The sequence below is a fragment of the Macaca nemestrina genome, chromosome 4 (assembly GCF_043159975.1).
Source record: "Macaca nemestrina isolate mMacNem1 chromosome 4, mMacNem.hap1, whole genome shotgun sequence".
Taxonomy (NCBI): Eukaryota; Metazoa; Chordata; class Mammalia; order Primates; family Cercopithecidae; genus Macaca; species Macaca nemestrina.
In genome coordinates this window covers 61,541,186-61,556,177 of record NC_092128.1, presented here as the reverse complement: position 1 = coordinate 61,556,177, position 14,992 = coordinate 61,541,186, and the positions used below count along the sequence as shown (strand labels likewise).

The window sequence follows — 14,992 nt, the reverse complement described above, 5'->3', positions numbered from 1 at the left end:
TAAATTCTGTAAGCTACCAATTTTTATTTTTGTAAGTGAATACTTGCTACAGAGCTTTTGAAAATAAAATGTTTTGCAGGAACTAGAACCTTCTGATTCACAACAGAATCTAAAATATATTCTTGTTGATTATTAATATGCTACTTAAAGCAGAGTCACATACCATGAGGCAGGTGAGCAATATATATATATATTTAACCCCATCAATATTATGTACCCATAATAATTAAAATAAAAAATAAAAAATTTAATTGAAAGATAATATCATGTACAAGTTTTGACATACACACACACACACACACACACACACACACACACACATTGTAGAATGGTTAAATCTAGCTAATTAACAAAGCCTCACCTAACATACTTATTATTATGGCCTATATATCATCATTAACTAGTTACCGTTTATATATTGGATCTCTTGAATTTATTCCTGATCTCTAACTATAATTGTACGTCCTTTGACCAACATCTCCCCATCTCTTCCTCCCTTGTAACCACCCCAATCTTTGGTAACCACCGTTAGATTCTGTATTCTATGACATCAACTTTTTTTTTTTCTTTTTTTTGAGACAGAGTCTTACTCTGTCGCCCAGGTTGGAGTGCAGTGGCATAATCTTGGCTCATTACAACCTCTGCCCCTGAGTTCAAGAGATTCTCCTGCCTCAACCTCCCAAGTAGCAGGGATTGCAGATGCATGCCACCATGCCTGGCTAACTTTTGTATTGTTAGTAGAGATGGGGTTTCGCCATGTTGGCTAGGCTGGTCTCGAATTCCTGACCTCCGGTGATCCACCCACCTCCGCCTCCCAAAGTGCTGGGATTACAAGTGTGAGCCACCACACCCAACCAAGATCAACTTTTTTACATTCCACAGTAATTATATTCTTGAAGCAAACAGCCAGAATATAAACCCCACCTCCACCAGTAAATTTTGTATGATGATGACCTTTGGAAAACCCTCATTGACCCCAGCTGTGAAACAAGGAGGATAACAATGCTTAAATTGTAGAATTGTTAAGAGAATAAGAAGCACTAAATCTGTTTGGAGTATATTGCCCAGATGTAGGGGAAAGTTAGAGTACTCTCATTATTTTCATTTACCAGATTATTTAAATGTAGAAACACTGACTTCCAGTGAGATCTCTAGAGCTAGTGTAATATAAAGGTGCCTATGCACCTATGCTGACTCAAAAAAGTAGTTTCGTAATTAGTGGAGATTTAAACTCTTGCTGTCTGTCCGTGGACTGAACATTAGCCTGCTTTATAATTTTGTTGATGTATATGGAAATAAGCTATGAAAATCATTGGTATCTGTCCTTTTTCTTCTTCCTTCTTTTTTCTTTTTTTCGTCTTTCTCCACCCTCTTCTTTCTCTTTCTCCTCTCCTTCTTGGAAGGTAGGTAGACTATGAGGAGTTCTGGGTTCGTATAAAAGTTGTCATCAGCATCACTTTGTACTTCAACTAACTCATATTATATTTCTGTACCTATTTCTTCATCAGTAACTTGGGATGGTTGAACAAAATGATTTCCAAAGCAAGCATTAATTTTATCTGCTTTATAGCCGGCTGTAGCGTTTGCTACATCCACAGTCTTTGTTTTGCAGGATAAGTAGAGTGACTAGCCCTAGTCATACAGCTAGCTCATGGCATAGATATGATTAGGAACTCATATTTAATGATGCCTTCCTTGAATATGTGCTCATTGGAAAATCAGTTTATCTTGCAAGTTCTTTCCTTCAGAAGCTCTTAATTTATTATATAAATTAACTTTAATGTTATTAAAAACTGCTTTCAATAGCTATCAACTTTGTGAATTCTTACTCGTTGTAAAAACCATAGGTACAAACTGGTCATTTCACCTGTTAATGTTTCCTGAAATTGTACCAATTGTTGCAGTAATTGGAATTGTTATTAGGAATCAGTGGCTTATTGAAATGCCAATGTAGCCAGCACTTATTCTTTTTTTAGACAATTAGTTGTATTTGTTAAAAAACAGAGAAAACTAAAAATCTACTTCATCTCCATATGAAATTTACTTAATGTCTTATTATTTGTTCTTTCTCTGCCCTACCTCATTTGTTAATTTCAAAACTATGAGATTATAATAAAGGAACCTAACATATATAATAGTGATTTATATGTAAGGGTTTTTACTATGTAAGGGTTTTTACTCGTGTCAATCAGAGTTAACATAGACTGTGGCAGGTAGGGAAACTATACAAATAAGGGGTCTGCACCCCAGATCTCATTACTCTTTCTCTGAGCATGGCCTCTGCCTTATTGTTGTTACTTGTGCTCTTTATTGGAAGCAAAGAATGGTGTTGTTCTGTGCCCCCCTTTTTAAGGGAACTTCCTGGAAATCACATAAAACATTCTCTTTTGTTTGTTTCTGGCCAGAATTTAGTGGTCTCTTGGTCATAGCTACCTTCAAAATGGCCATATATCCAGCTAAATGGCAGGGGGCTGTACTAAGTAAGAAGAGGAAAAGAGATATTGGGGAACAAAAAGCATCTCTGCTATGGTTACTATGTGCACATTTGTGTTTTAAAATAACAAGTTGTTTCTGCCTTTTAGAAAATTTAAATCTAGGGAGTCAAAACTTATACATCTAAATTAAATACCTCTTAAATTTAGATTGCAATACAAATTATTAAATGATTAAATACCAAGTCACTTAAATAGGCAGTAGCAATAGATTTGCTATAGAAATTTTGAAAAAGAAGAGGTCATTATGGATCAGAGTCATAAAAGAGGTTTATGAACTTTGGATTGAAAATCAAGTCAGTGAAGAAGAAAAGACAAAATGTTTCTGGAGGGAAGAATGGCATAAAGTAAAAATACAAGGAGATGAACAACTACTGTTGGAGACTAGTGAGGTCAGTTAATCCAATAGTTTGTTATAGAAAAAGTAATATTGAATCAAAAGTTTTATTAATGTAGATTATATGGCCTTGCATGTCAGAATGGTTTGGGATTTAATGTGTAGGCAAAGTGCCACAAACATTTTGGGAACTGTAATGCTATGATTAAAGCACTTATTATTATGATTAGAAGGAGAAAGACATGGGGAAACTTGACCAGAGGATATGCTATTTTAATGGTCAGACATGGAATTTTAAAGATCTGAACAAGGGATCAAATAGGAATTAAGAATTCTTAAATAGAAATGATATCAGACTTCATTTTTTAAAAACATGAATTTAATGACTGACGTAGAGTCTAAGTTGAGTATCATTTTTTAAGCTGAATGGATGAGAATATCAAAGCTGTTTACTAAAATTAACAATCAAAAGTTTTTATTCTGGGAATAAAGTGATGAGTTTAACTTAGAACAGTAAAGTTTGAGGTGTTGACAAGAGGGTACAAATAGCTCTGTTTACGCTCAAGCACTGGTTTCGTATTACATGGTTTTCTTTGCTATATACTATCCACCAATTGTATTGTGTGTGGGATGCATCTTACACATACACAAAAGGATGATACACTGTTTTAAAATTCTGAATTCATCCTGATTATGAAGGCAATTCTGTAGCATTTTTGTTGCATTTTGTATAACCTTATCTCTTACCTGAATCTGTCTTATTTTTCACAGATTATTACAGAGTTGTAATAGTTGTTCACCTTATGGTCAGCCATGGATTCAGTCATACCTAAACTGACTAAATAATTGATTTTATTGCTCACAGATTAGAGTAGGTAAACAGGATGGCAATATGAAAATGAGAGCCATTTGTAATTTGACTGGGGATAACACTATATGCAAAATATGTAAATAGGAATTGCTACAAAACTTTAGCTGTTTTCAACTTCTAAGATACATATCTTAATCTGTTTTTTTTTCTTTATGTGTTACCAAATTTCTATACTTATGTCATTCATTTTTAGATGCATAGAACATCTTTGCTGTGTAATTCATTTATGTTCAGTATACTTGATTATGAAAAATGAAAAAGATTTTTTGTCAAAAAATCAGATGTTTCAAGCACCTTCTCAGGTACGCTAAATATAAACTTTTCAAAGAAATCTATCACTATCACCATCATCTAAGAGTTTGACTTACAAAACTAGGAAACTCGTTCCTATGGAATCATAGTTTGTTTTATGTTTTTGGCGATGTCATTATTGTCATCTAATTGAATGTATTTGCTTACAAAAATAAGAAACATGTTTCTCTGTCAGACTTCATGGTTTGCTCTATGGAGCACATATCTAACATTATTTCCCAGTAAGCCCACCCCAACACTTGCCTCATAGAACTTACTGTGCTCACGCTTATTTCCAAGTCACTTAACGACTGCATTATGGGACATCTAAAGGATTAAGTGTTTGTGTACCATTTACTTTATTGAATATTTCATTTAACTACCCAACTTGTCCTTGTTGACTGCTACTCCTGCTGACAGACAGGTATCACTTTAAGTAAAAATGTTTTAAGTGTATTATCTGGCATCTTCAGTATTACCAGTAATCCGCTTTGTTAAAAGGGCTTTTACTTTTTTAATTATGGTGATTTATCCTTGGCAGTAATACCATGTGTCTGTGTATGGGTTTCTGCCCATTGTTTATAAGTTACAGAAAATTTCTGGAAATAGAGAAAACCAAACACCGCATGTTCTCACTCATAAGTGGGAGTTGAACAATGAGAAAACATGGACACAGGGAGGGGAACATCACACACCAGGGCCTGTCGGGGAATGGGGGGCAAGGGGAGGCATAGCATTAGGAGAAATACCTAATGTAAATGACAAGCTGATGGGTGTAGCAAACCATCATGGCACATGTATACCTATGTAACAAACCTGCACGTTATGTACAAGTACCCCAGAACAAGTATAATTAAAAAAAAAAAAGAAAAAACTTTTGGAAATATTACAGTGGAAATATCAAAGTCATTCTCCCACCAATAGAGTGATATCATCTGAATATCCTAAATACCGAGACTCACTGCCCAGAAACAAAATTAAAATTCACAATTATTTGATTACATCAGTGTAATTAAGTCTGGGCAAAGGAGGAAAGACTGATAAGAACAAGGCAGATCTCCTGTTTCTGAAGAAACTGAGATATCCTGAGGATTCTAATACCAGTAAGAGATTTTTTTTTTTCTGGAGGAGTTCATAGGTGAATGAAAACTTGTAAACACACTAAAATATAATGCAAGCAAAGAGCTAGTAAAATTATTTCAAGATGATGTGGAGGGCCAGGTGCAGTGGCTCATGCCTGTTATCCCAGCACTTTGGGAGGCCAAGGAGGGAGGATCATCTGAGGTCAGGAGTTCGAGACCAGCCTGGCCAACATAGTGAAACCTCATCTCTACTAAAAATACAAAAATTAGCCAGGTGTGGTGGCGGGCACCTGTAATCCCAGCTACTCAGGAGGCTGAGGCAGGAGAATTGCTTGAACCTGGGAAAAAAGGTTGCAGTGAGTCGAGATCATATCACTGCACTCAAGCCTGGGCAACAGACTGAGACTCCATCTAAAAAAATAAAAAGTAATAAAAGTGATGTGGGGTAGAGTTGGATTATCAGCTGTCTGGTGAATTATACAAGCTGGCATTGTCTAGTTAATGGCATCTGGCTCTCTTACCATGACATTGAGACTATCCAAAGATTCTAATTCAATCTACATCTCCAGTTTTATCTCTTAATGTACAGTTCAAACTTCATTGTTTACCCCTGTATTACATTTTCTCCCCTTTTAATTTTTTTGTTTTATTTTCTATTCTACAAATCTGCCTTTTTGTTTTTGTATCTCTATGTGCCTAGTTCCTACAGCCCATCTCTGGTCGATTGCATCTTATCGTTCATTCAAAATAAAATGCAGGCCGAGAGTGGGGGCTCACGCCTGTAATCAAAGCATTTTGGGAGGCCGAGGCAGGCAGATCACCTGAGGTCAGGAGTTCGAGACCAGCCTGGTCAACATGGTGAAACCCCATCTCTACTAAAAACACAGAAATTAGCTGGTTGTGGTGGTGGGCACCTGTAATCCCAGCTACTTGGTAGGCTGGCAGGAGAATCACTTGAACCCAGGAGGCAGAGGTTCAAGTGAGCCAAGATCACACCATTACACTCACGCCTGGGCAACAACAGTGAAACTCCATCTCAAAAAAAATTAAAATAAAATAAATACATTAAAATACCAATATATGAAGACTTGCCCAAAAGCAGTCTTTCTTCATTTTGTTCTCTCAGATAATTTTGTTTTTGTATATGTTACACTAGATAGCGAATTTTACCTTCTTCCAGAATTTATTTTGCATATGCCATTTTAAAAACCATTGCAATCTATGCAGTGAGAGATAGTTAATTACACATTTGTGTGCCTCATATCACCTAACACAGTTTCATGTATATAGTGTATAATAGGTATTTTTAAGCTGGATAAATAAGTCAAGATCATAAGTACTATAACTGAAAGAGAGTTTTAGAGTAGAATTGTAGAGAATCAGTTTCTAAATAAAAATGAAACAAGGAGAACAAGCAGCTGGAGAACGTTAAGGAACATAGAGTTACTGTGTTCTAGGTCCCTGTCTGCACATCTTGCCCATCCTGTCCTCTCATCTATGTCAGTATTCTCCATGAGGTTTCTGAGACTAATATCATGAAGTCAGTTTTAGATGTCTAGAAAGTCTTGTTGACGGTGTGACACCAGCTTGCATCAGGGAGATGGAGTCAGATGGGGAAATAGTATCATGTTCAAGCCCCAGTCACAGGGACATACTTTTAAGTGGTTAACATCTAAGCATATCCTATAAAAATCTATTATTTTTAAAAATCTTTAATCTATAAGTAGTTCCAGTGACTCAGTGATACTGTTTCAGGTATCTGTAAATGCAGTGCTTATTTTGTGCCAAATGTGGTTCTAAGTGTTTATATGCACAATTCATTACGTCTTAGCTGTAATCCTAGTAAGTGGCATTATTAGTCCCATTTTACTGGGCAAAAAAAAAAAAAAAAAAGATTAAATAATTTATCCAAATTCATGCACCCAGTGAAAAATCCAGGTAGACTGGTTCCCAAATTCATGATTTTAATTTCTGCACTAGGCTAGATCCAACGTGGGAAGACAATTTCAAAATGACAAGAGAATAGAGTCTTCATATGAACATTTACTCACCTGGAATACTTGCTTTCCAGGCTTCCCTTCTGCCTGTGAATCTCCTTGATGATTCTAAGCCATAAAGCTTGAGACATTCAGCATTTGAAAATTCCATCTGGGAATGATTTTTATTTTTCAGATGTAACTGATTACTTGGGACCGTTTACTTGGGACTCACTAGAAGTCTTATATGGCAATAAGCAGTTTCCTGGGAACAAAATAAAACTCTCCTAAAAATATATGGGAATGAGAGCAATACAGTGAAGTAGATTTTTTTTAAGTTTTTTATTTTTGTTTTTAATTTTTATGGGCACATAGCAGGTATATAATTTTGATACAAGCATATAATGTATAATAATCACATCAGGGTTAGCAGGGGTACTCATCACCTCAAGCGTTCATCATCTCTTTGTGTTACGAACTTTCCAATTGTACTCCGTCAGTTATTCAAAACACCCCTTGAAGATTTTGCCTCCTGTGCTTTCTCTTAGCTTTAATACTTGACCCAGGTTGCATGATTGAGAAAAGTCCTGACCTGTATCAAGGTACTGACTCAATTACTTAATAATCAATATAATGAAACATTTAAAAAATACTCTGATGTAAAATTTCTACCGAATAGGTAATCAGTGCTTAGGGTAACCCTGGTCCATGGTGTCATCCAGCAACTGAGGTTTCAGCTATCTGCCACTCCTTAGGTTGTTGTCCTCATCTGTCTGGTTAACATGGGCTCAATACCATCATAAAACTTTTGAGGCCAAGAGAAGACGGGAAAATTAGTAGAAGGCAACAAGAGTGATTGAAGGATCACACATATATCACTTTTGCTCACATCCTATCTACTAGAATTTGATCACATGGCTACATCATGACAAGAGAAACTGAAAAGTATAATTTCTGGCAGGGCAGTCGTGAGGACTCTTACTAGAAGGAAGGAGGAGGAAATGCATATTGAAGCCCTGTTACAGTTCATTCTTCTGGCATTTCAAATATCTGTGCATACCATTTTTCCCCACGTGTAGAACATACTCAGCTCCTCCCCGTAGATGATTCAAATTCCCAACAAATGAATAAAATCCAGGATCTCTGGGTCACATGCAGTTCTCTCCATCAGGTAGGATGTTTCCTAATTTGACTACCTATAATAGAGCCTTGTACCAGTTATTTTCTCTACCCTATTCCCATCGCTGCCCAAATATATAATATTCATTGGTCATGTCCGCTGCATAACTATGATAAAAACTCCCATCTGTAAAATGAGAGTGAGAAATACAGGACAATCATTGACCCATTCACCCTATCCCATTCTATCAGGCAAGAAATACAAAGATATCCTACTCTTGCGTAAAGCTGTATTTCTTGGTTAGCTCATCTCTCTGTTTCTGGTAGTGTTCTGTGGGAGTAGCTATCTTGTCTAAAACACTTTCTGACACATCTGAAGGGGTGTGCTTGAGGCTAAAGAACTTTTATAGCTTGCTGTTCCTGGTGCAAGTTTAGTGCCCAAAAGTTGCTTTAGGGTTCAATTACATTTCTACAGGCCAGGTTTGTGGTTTCGTTAGTAACACAAACAACATCAACAACAATGCCCAGATGACTTCCAGTTGTTCTTTACACCAGTAAATTTCTTGTGCAAGCCACCTCAGTCCTAAAATTTAGTCTAGAAATAATTCTTAATACTGGTATGTTTTATTTATTTGTTAGGTTCTAAATTTAGCTTATCCTCATCTCCGTCATCTCCATGGTGGATTACTTGAAGACATTGCTGAGTACAGAAAATTTGATGTTCTAATAGGTACTGGATGTTACTAATTTTTAAATTGTTCATTTGTACCTGTGACCAGGGTTGCTAGCTGTCCACCAAAGTTCTGTCTTCCCATTCCATTGGGAAATTTTCTTTTAAAAAATTTTCTTTAAAAAAAAAATTCTTTTAAAATTTTCTTTTAAAAAAGAAAAATGTAGTCCCTGGCTAGGCAGGGACTACATTTCTCCCACCTTTTGGTCTCTGCAGGACCATGTGGCAAGTTCATACCAATAGAAAATGAGTGAAAGTAATATGTGTCACTTCCAGCCTGAGATTGTTAGGACTAGAGTGTGCCTTCTCCACACTTCCTCCCTCCATCTAGCAGCTGCAAGCCCAATGTCCTGGATGCCCTTGGAATCCAAGTGCTGAAGGAGGCAAAAGCTCTGCCAGCTTTAAGACTCTGCATAACTGCCTGGAGCACAATCTATCCATGCACTACCACTCTCCACACCCTGCACAACTTAGCCTGTTATTTGAGTTAGAAGTACTTTACTATACTAAGATACCAAAGATTTCAGATTTTTCATTAAGGCATTTGTGCCACCCTGGCTAACATAGAATCTTGTTCCTGTATTTTCAGTATTTTCCAGGTTAAAAGTTGTATTCGGGAGCAGATAACTCAAAATCTGAAAAGCCAGCTATTCACTTTCCTAGATTTTTTGGCACCTTGGTGTGGGTATAATCCACATTCTTCTAATGACAGTTATCTACCCTGAACTTGGTTATTGGAGCCATGGTGCAAATTAGGGACTGTGGAGAATCCATTCTGGGATGATAGTAATTGAGCAACATTGAAACTTATGAAAATTGTGTGAGCTATGCAGTACACATTTAGTGAAATAATTTGGGCTTGAAAATAGTCCCAATTGATTATCTTGGCTTGCAGTTCAGAGCCATGACTAATATTCTATAGGAGATGATTGAGACAAGCCGAAAATAATGGTCCACCAATTAGATCTAGGCAAAGGACCAGGAGTGACTTTTAATGGCATTGTTGAGTATATGAAATTTACTTTTTAAAATTATCCTGAGACTAAGACTGTGAAGTTTTTAGAATTGAAAAAATACACTTGAACTTTTTAATTGGGAAATGCAATTAGCTGTCATTTGACGTTTCTACCAAGAGAATCAGTACTCAATGCATCATTATTTGCTTTATTCTTTCCTAGCAGCTGAAATAAAAAAAAAATGGGTACTTTGCTATTATTTTTAGATCATATTAACCAGAAAATGTCACTAAAATCTGCATACTTTCTCAAGAATATTTTCCTATTACATATATTAGTATTCTGAGTTAATGTACAAGTAAATACCTGCTTAAATCAACAATTTGATAACACACATAACACATCCTATGTATAAGGTGAAGTAAATGGTAGACCAGTAGATTTAGTAAAGGACACACTAATGGTTCATTTTTGATTAGGGGAAAACATTCCTGTAAATCATTGTTATCACCTTTAATGATGACATTCAAAAAGGAAATGTCTACATTGTGAACTGTCATTTTCTGTTCTCTCTTCTGCTGTCCCCAAATCTTCCTAGAACAGTAAAAAGTCATCTAAACTGAGCAGCATTTCACTTTTTATAGGAATTTTGGAAGCTCTCTTTCCCTCTCTAAACATGCAGTTTTCACTGTGCATGGTTTTAAAACTGATTATTTCAGGGAATTACAATGTATGGTTATTAGCTTTTTTACTCTTTGATCTTTCATAATTCTGAGTGTATATAAGGAATGAACTATTTAAATGACATGATGGGATTTTACAAGGGAATGAGTAATATCACAGAAGAAGTTATATTGTTCAATTTTACCATAACATTAATATCTTAATTTGGTTTAATCAAGGGCTACTACCTAAGAGTAAATATCTCAGAAAACTTCTAAGAGAAGATTATTAATATTTTAAAATATAAACCACCGAAGGTTATAAACAGTATTAAAATGTAATAGCCTGGCTCATACTGTAAATGATAGCCTTTTAACTTTTTTCTTTCCTTAAAGAAAGATATACATTTTATTGAACATAGTAATATATATCACAGTTAATTTCAATTAGCAATGGTAGTGACAACAGAAATCCTAGATGAATGTGATTGGCAAACAATTCAAAAATCTAATTGAATCATAACTTTCATTCCAATTTCTTTAAGTTGTTTATCAGATTCATTGCACACCACTTTTAACTCAGTATTGCTGCTGTCATATTGGCAGTGGTAACTAATCACTTCTCTCATCTACCCCATACGTTTGTGTCAGTCTTGGTTCAATCAGGAGACAGAAAAAATATAATATCTTGAACAAGGAAAGTCTATTTTTTAATAAAAAATTATCTACAATGGGGCTTGGAGTAATAAGGGATTGGCTAAAAGTACAGACAACTCTAAAGGATTTATGAGTATCAGATATAATATTACATAATCTAATATGTAATAACAACTGCCTCTAGGGTTGAGGTAGAGTGCCCAAGGCAGAGCTCCTAATCCCCCAGTTCCCAGGCTGAGGTTCACACCTTGTAGAGACCATGGTCATGGCCCACCAAGGTGGAGAAGTCACTGTGATGTCACACTGATAGGATTTGCTGCAAATTTACCCTGTGAGGTTCCAGGTGTTTCCTTGTAAGCTCTCCTCTACAAAAATACCTGGGGCAGGGGGTGGGGCTGGAGGGGTACAGGTGACAGAATTAGAGCCTGAGCCTGGTGAAGCTGGCCATGTTGCAGGAGTGGGCAATTTGGGCAAACTCCAACACTGTAGGAGCTGAGCTCTGGAGAATATACAGACAGTGCAGGAGACAGACACCAGACAGCAGCACATGCTACAAGAGCCTGTGGGCAAACAAACCAAAACAAGGAAGCAAAATCCTTTTTCTCACTCGGTGTCTGTTTTGCATCATTTGCAGGCAAGCCTTGAAAATGTGCCATCTGATAAAGGAAAAGTATTTAAAAGGCTCAGATCCATTTTCATAGGGCAAGGTAGAAGGGTGCATTTGGAGTTGAGCAGCAGTAGATGTATTATCAGCATAACATGGTACTGAAAGAAGGATACAATTTCTATAAAGTTTTAGGTATTGCTAAGACCCCATCTTGGAGAGTCAGATATTATAGAGGGATAACGAAAGTGAACTGATGTATGTATCAGCATGCTTGTTACTTAATTCTAGCACTACCACACACACACACACACACACAAAGGATTATTTTACATCGCAGACTCTCACTTTCTGCAAGTGCAAGTTGAACAAATTTCAGTAAGCTCACCATTTCAGTTACACTGACTGTGTCAATGGTGGTTGGAAGAGTGCTGTATTTAAACTTGCTATTTTATGTAAATATGATTAGTCATTTAAAATGAATAAATCATTTTTTAATATAGCTACTAATAAGAAAAAAATTTCACAGTCAAGGAGGAGTTTAGTTGTATATAGTTTCTGACGTATCCTAATTGGCCAAATTATCTTAGTTGTCTAATAAACCTGACTCTGAGTAAAGTTCTTCATAATTTCCATAGTTCCTCAGAAAAACGAAATTGATTGGGGAACATAAGTCATATGAATTAGGCATTTACCCAGGAGTCATATGTTTAAACATGTTCAAGGACAGGGACTTCTTTAGCATGAAATTATCATCCAATTCATCAGCATTTATTTTTTTCATTATGTCTAAGGTATGCGTGCATGTAAAGCTTTGTAAAGCATTTTAGTTAAAGCATGTATCAATTTAATTAGAATAGATCTAAATTAATTGCATTTAAAAATCAATACAATTAGATGAAGTTTTTTCTGATTATTGCAAAATGATAAAGGCTGTGAAAGTCATACAAGATTGTTGAATCTGTGTTTGAATTACTTCATATCATTACAATAAATTTAAAGAAAACAGCTTTCTATGGAGTTAATTACAGCTGACCTTTTCATTATCATTTTAACATGGACTGGGTAAAATTCTATTACATAAATACTCAAGAAAAACAGTTGTCTTATATAGACCAAGAGAATATGGCATTGAATGAAAATATAGGGAGAAAATAATTGAAAGCACAATTTTCATTAGTGGCACATAAGTTTTCTGTTAGAGAGAAAAACGTTATAACCTCTGGACACCCACTAAAACATATTAAGCTAGCACCCCAAAAAAACTGTATGTGTAAATTTATTTTTGAAATAACATGTAAAAAGAGAATTGACTATCATTGGTTTCCTTCTTGTACTGCTGTGGTGTTTTCCATGTTAAAGCAATATATTATGAGGGCTTAAAAATGACATCTCCCATTTGAACATTGAAGTACATAAGTGAACTTACGTATCTATTGCATTTTGTGATTTTTAAAAAAGCTTCATTATTTTTAGAGTGTGTCTAATATTTTGATTTAATATCTCTCTCTCTTTTATTTTTTAGCTTCACCATGGGTTGATAATAGTAGAACTCCAAACAAGATTGACCTTTATGATGTACGCAGAAGACCATGGTAAGAATTTTTAGCTAGCCATGAAAAGATTATATAGGCAAGAAGATATATATTTGCTAAAAAGTCAAAATCTTTTTATTATTAGGATGAGTATTAACTACTTATTGAAAGTGATCTGATTTTTAAAAATAAGTAAATATAGGTAAAGGTAAATGAAAATGATGAGTTCAAGTGGGTACTGCTAATTAATATAGTTGAACCCACTTATCACATTCATTTCAAATGGACTGCTTTAAGTTTTATATTTAATCTCAGTGCTTCACCTCTTAGCTGGTAGGGATTTCTATGGCAGGGATCCCAGTTTGCTTGGAGTAGAGCTCCAACAGAGATGAGATAGAGTAGGAGATAATTTGCCTCTGGCAGTGAACTAATGAGAATTGGCCCCAAGGTAAAAGCTACCCCTAGTTATATTCATATAGCTTAGGTTTGATTTTTTTTCCAAAATGAAGTTTTATTTGTTCCTCACTACTGAAGCAACTTGTTCTCCTAACATAAAGCTGGAAGAATACCAATAATTTGTTATTGGACTTACTAGAAAACAACTATTTTTGGGTTTTTTTAAATGATTAATTGTACCTTATTTGCTTTTTAAAAATGTATTTAATGTGTGAGTATTAAGAAATGAGTTCACATATATAGTATAGTGCTTTGTATCCCACACTTTTCATATCAATAACATTTGAGTACATATGCATGAGAAAAGACACATACTATCATTTGGATGAAGACTGTATGGTAACTTATTCACGAAATCTTCTATTATTGGACATTTAAGTTATTTCTGACTTTTTTCTTGGGTTCAGACAAATTGCGAGAGCATAAAGTTTGATTCCAAAGACATGTATTTAGAGGCTTTTAGATGCCCTTTTAAATATCCCAGTAGCAATTTATGTCAACACCAACCATATTTAATAGTGACAATTATTATTAATTTACATATTCTTCCTGTGGAGCCATAGGGCTGTTGAGTGGAGCTAAAAACTAATATATCATCTTGTTTGAATTCAGGAATTGGTTGTTTTGGAGGAGACTTAGAAAGTGGGTGCCAATCAGTAGAGGCAGACATGTCCTGTCTTCTCCTCTTCCCATTGACCAGCACTAAGATACTAGGCATCAGCCAGGTTTGCCGTCCACGAAAATTCACCTGCAACTCTGCCACTTTACCTTCTTATCAAGCAAGGGTGCAGGTTATAAACTCCAACTGCTTCCTCAACACATAGAACTAATTGTGCTGTATGTTGTCTGAAAACTAACTGGAAAGTTAACTGGCAACCTCCTGAGAAGTTACATTTACAGTGATGGCTTCAGGGATGAGTAAAAAATTGAGGTCAGGTGCAGCCCTTCCTGTTGGAGAAGTCAGGCCGCGTTCCAGTAGGTGGCCAGGCAATGTGAGTGAGCTTTTTGGGCCAGTCATACACAGTCAAGTTGATCTCTGTCCACAACCACTGAACCATCTGTGTAAATCTCTTCTAGAGTCTCTTTAAAATGCTGAGATTCTGATTCCACAGGGTTGAATTTGGAAATTAATATTCTGAACTGATACCCCAGGTGATTCTTAAACACTGTAAAGTTTGAGAGCCTTTGAAATTCTTGGTAATAACATCACATATTGCCTAACTT

The 14,992-nt window shown here is 35.7% G+C and overlaps 1 protein-coding gene and 1 long non-coding RNA gene across 10 annotated transcripts in view; one reads left to right on the top strand and one right to left on the bottom strand.

The window, feature by feature from the left end:
- LOC105475402 (calcium voltage-gated channel auxiliary subunit alpha2delta 1) overlaps window positions 1-14,992 on the top strand; it is a 506,236-nt gene that overhangs the window by 368,075 nt on the left and 123,169 nt on the right. For all 9 annotated transcript variants that reach the window (XM_011730609.3, XM_011730608.3, XM_011730607.3 and 6 more), the window contains one exon: window positions 13,303-13,372. In XM_011730609.3, the coding sequence (XP_011728911.2) occupies window positions 13,303-13,372 (70 nt within the window). The remainder of the gene's footprint in view (window positions 1-13,302; window positions 13,373-14,992) is intronic.
- LOC139362783 (uncharacterized) overlaps window positions 1-14,992 on the bottom strand; it is a 166,727-nt gene that overhangs the window by 112,880 nt on the left and 38,855 nt on the right. The window lies entirely within an intron of this gene.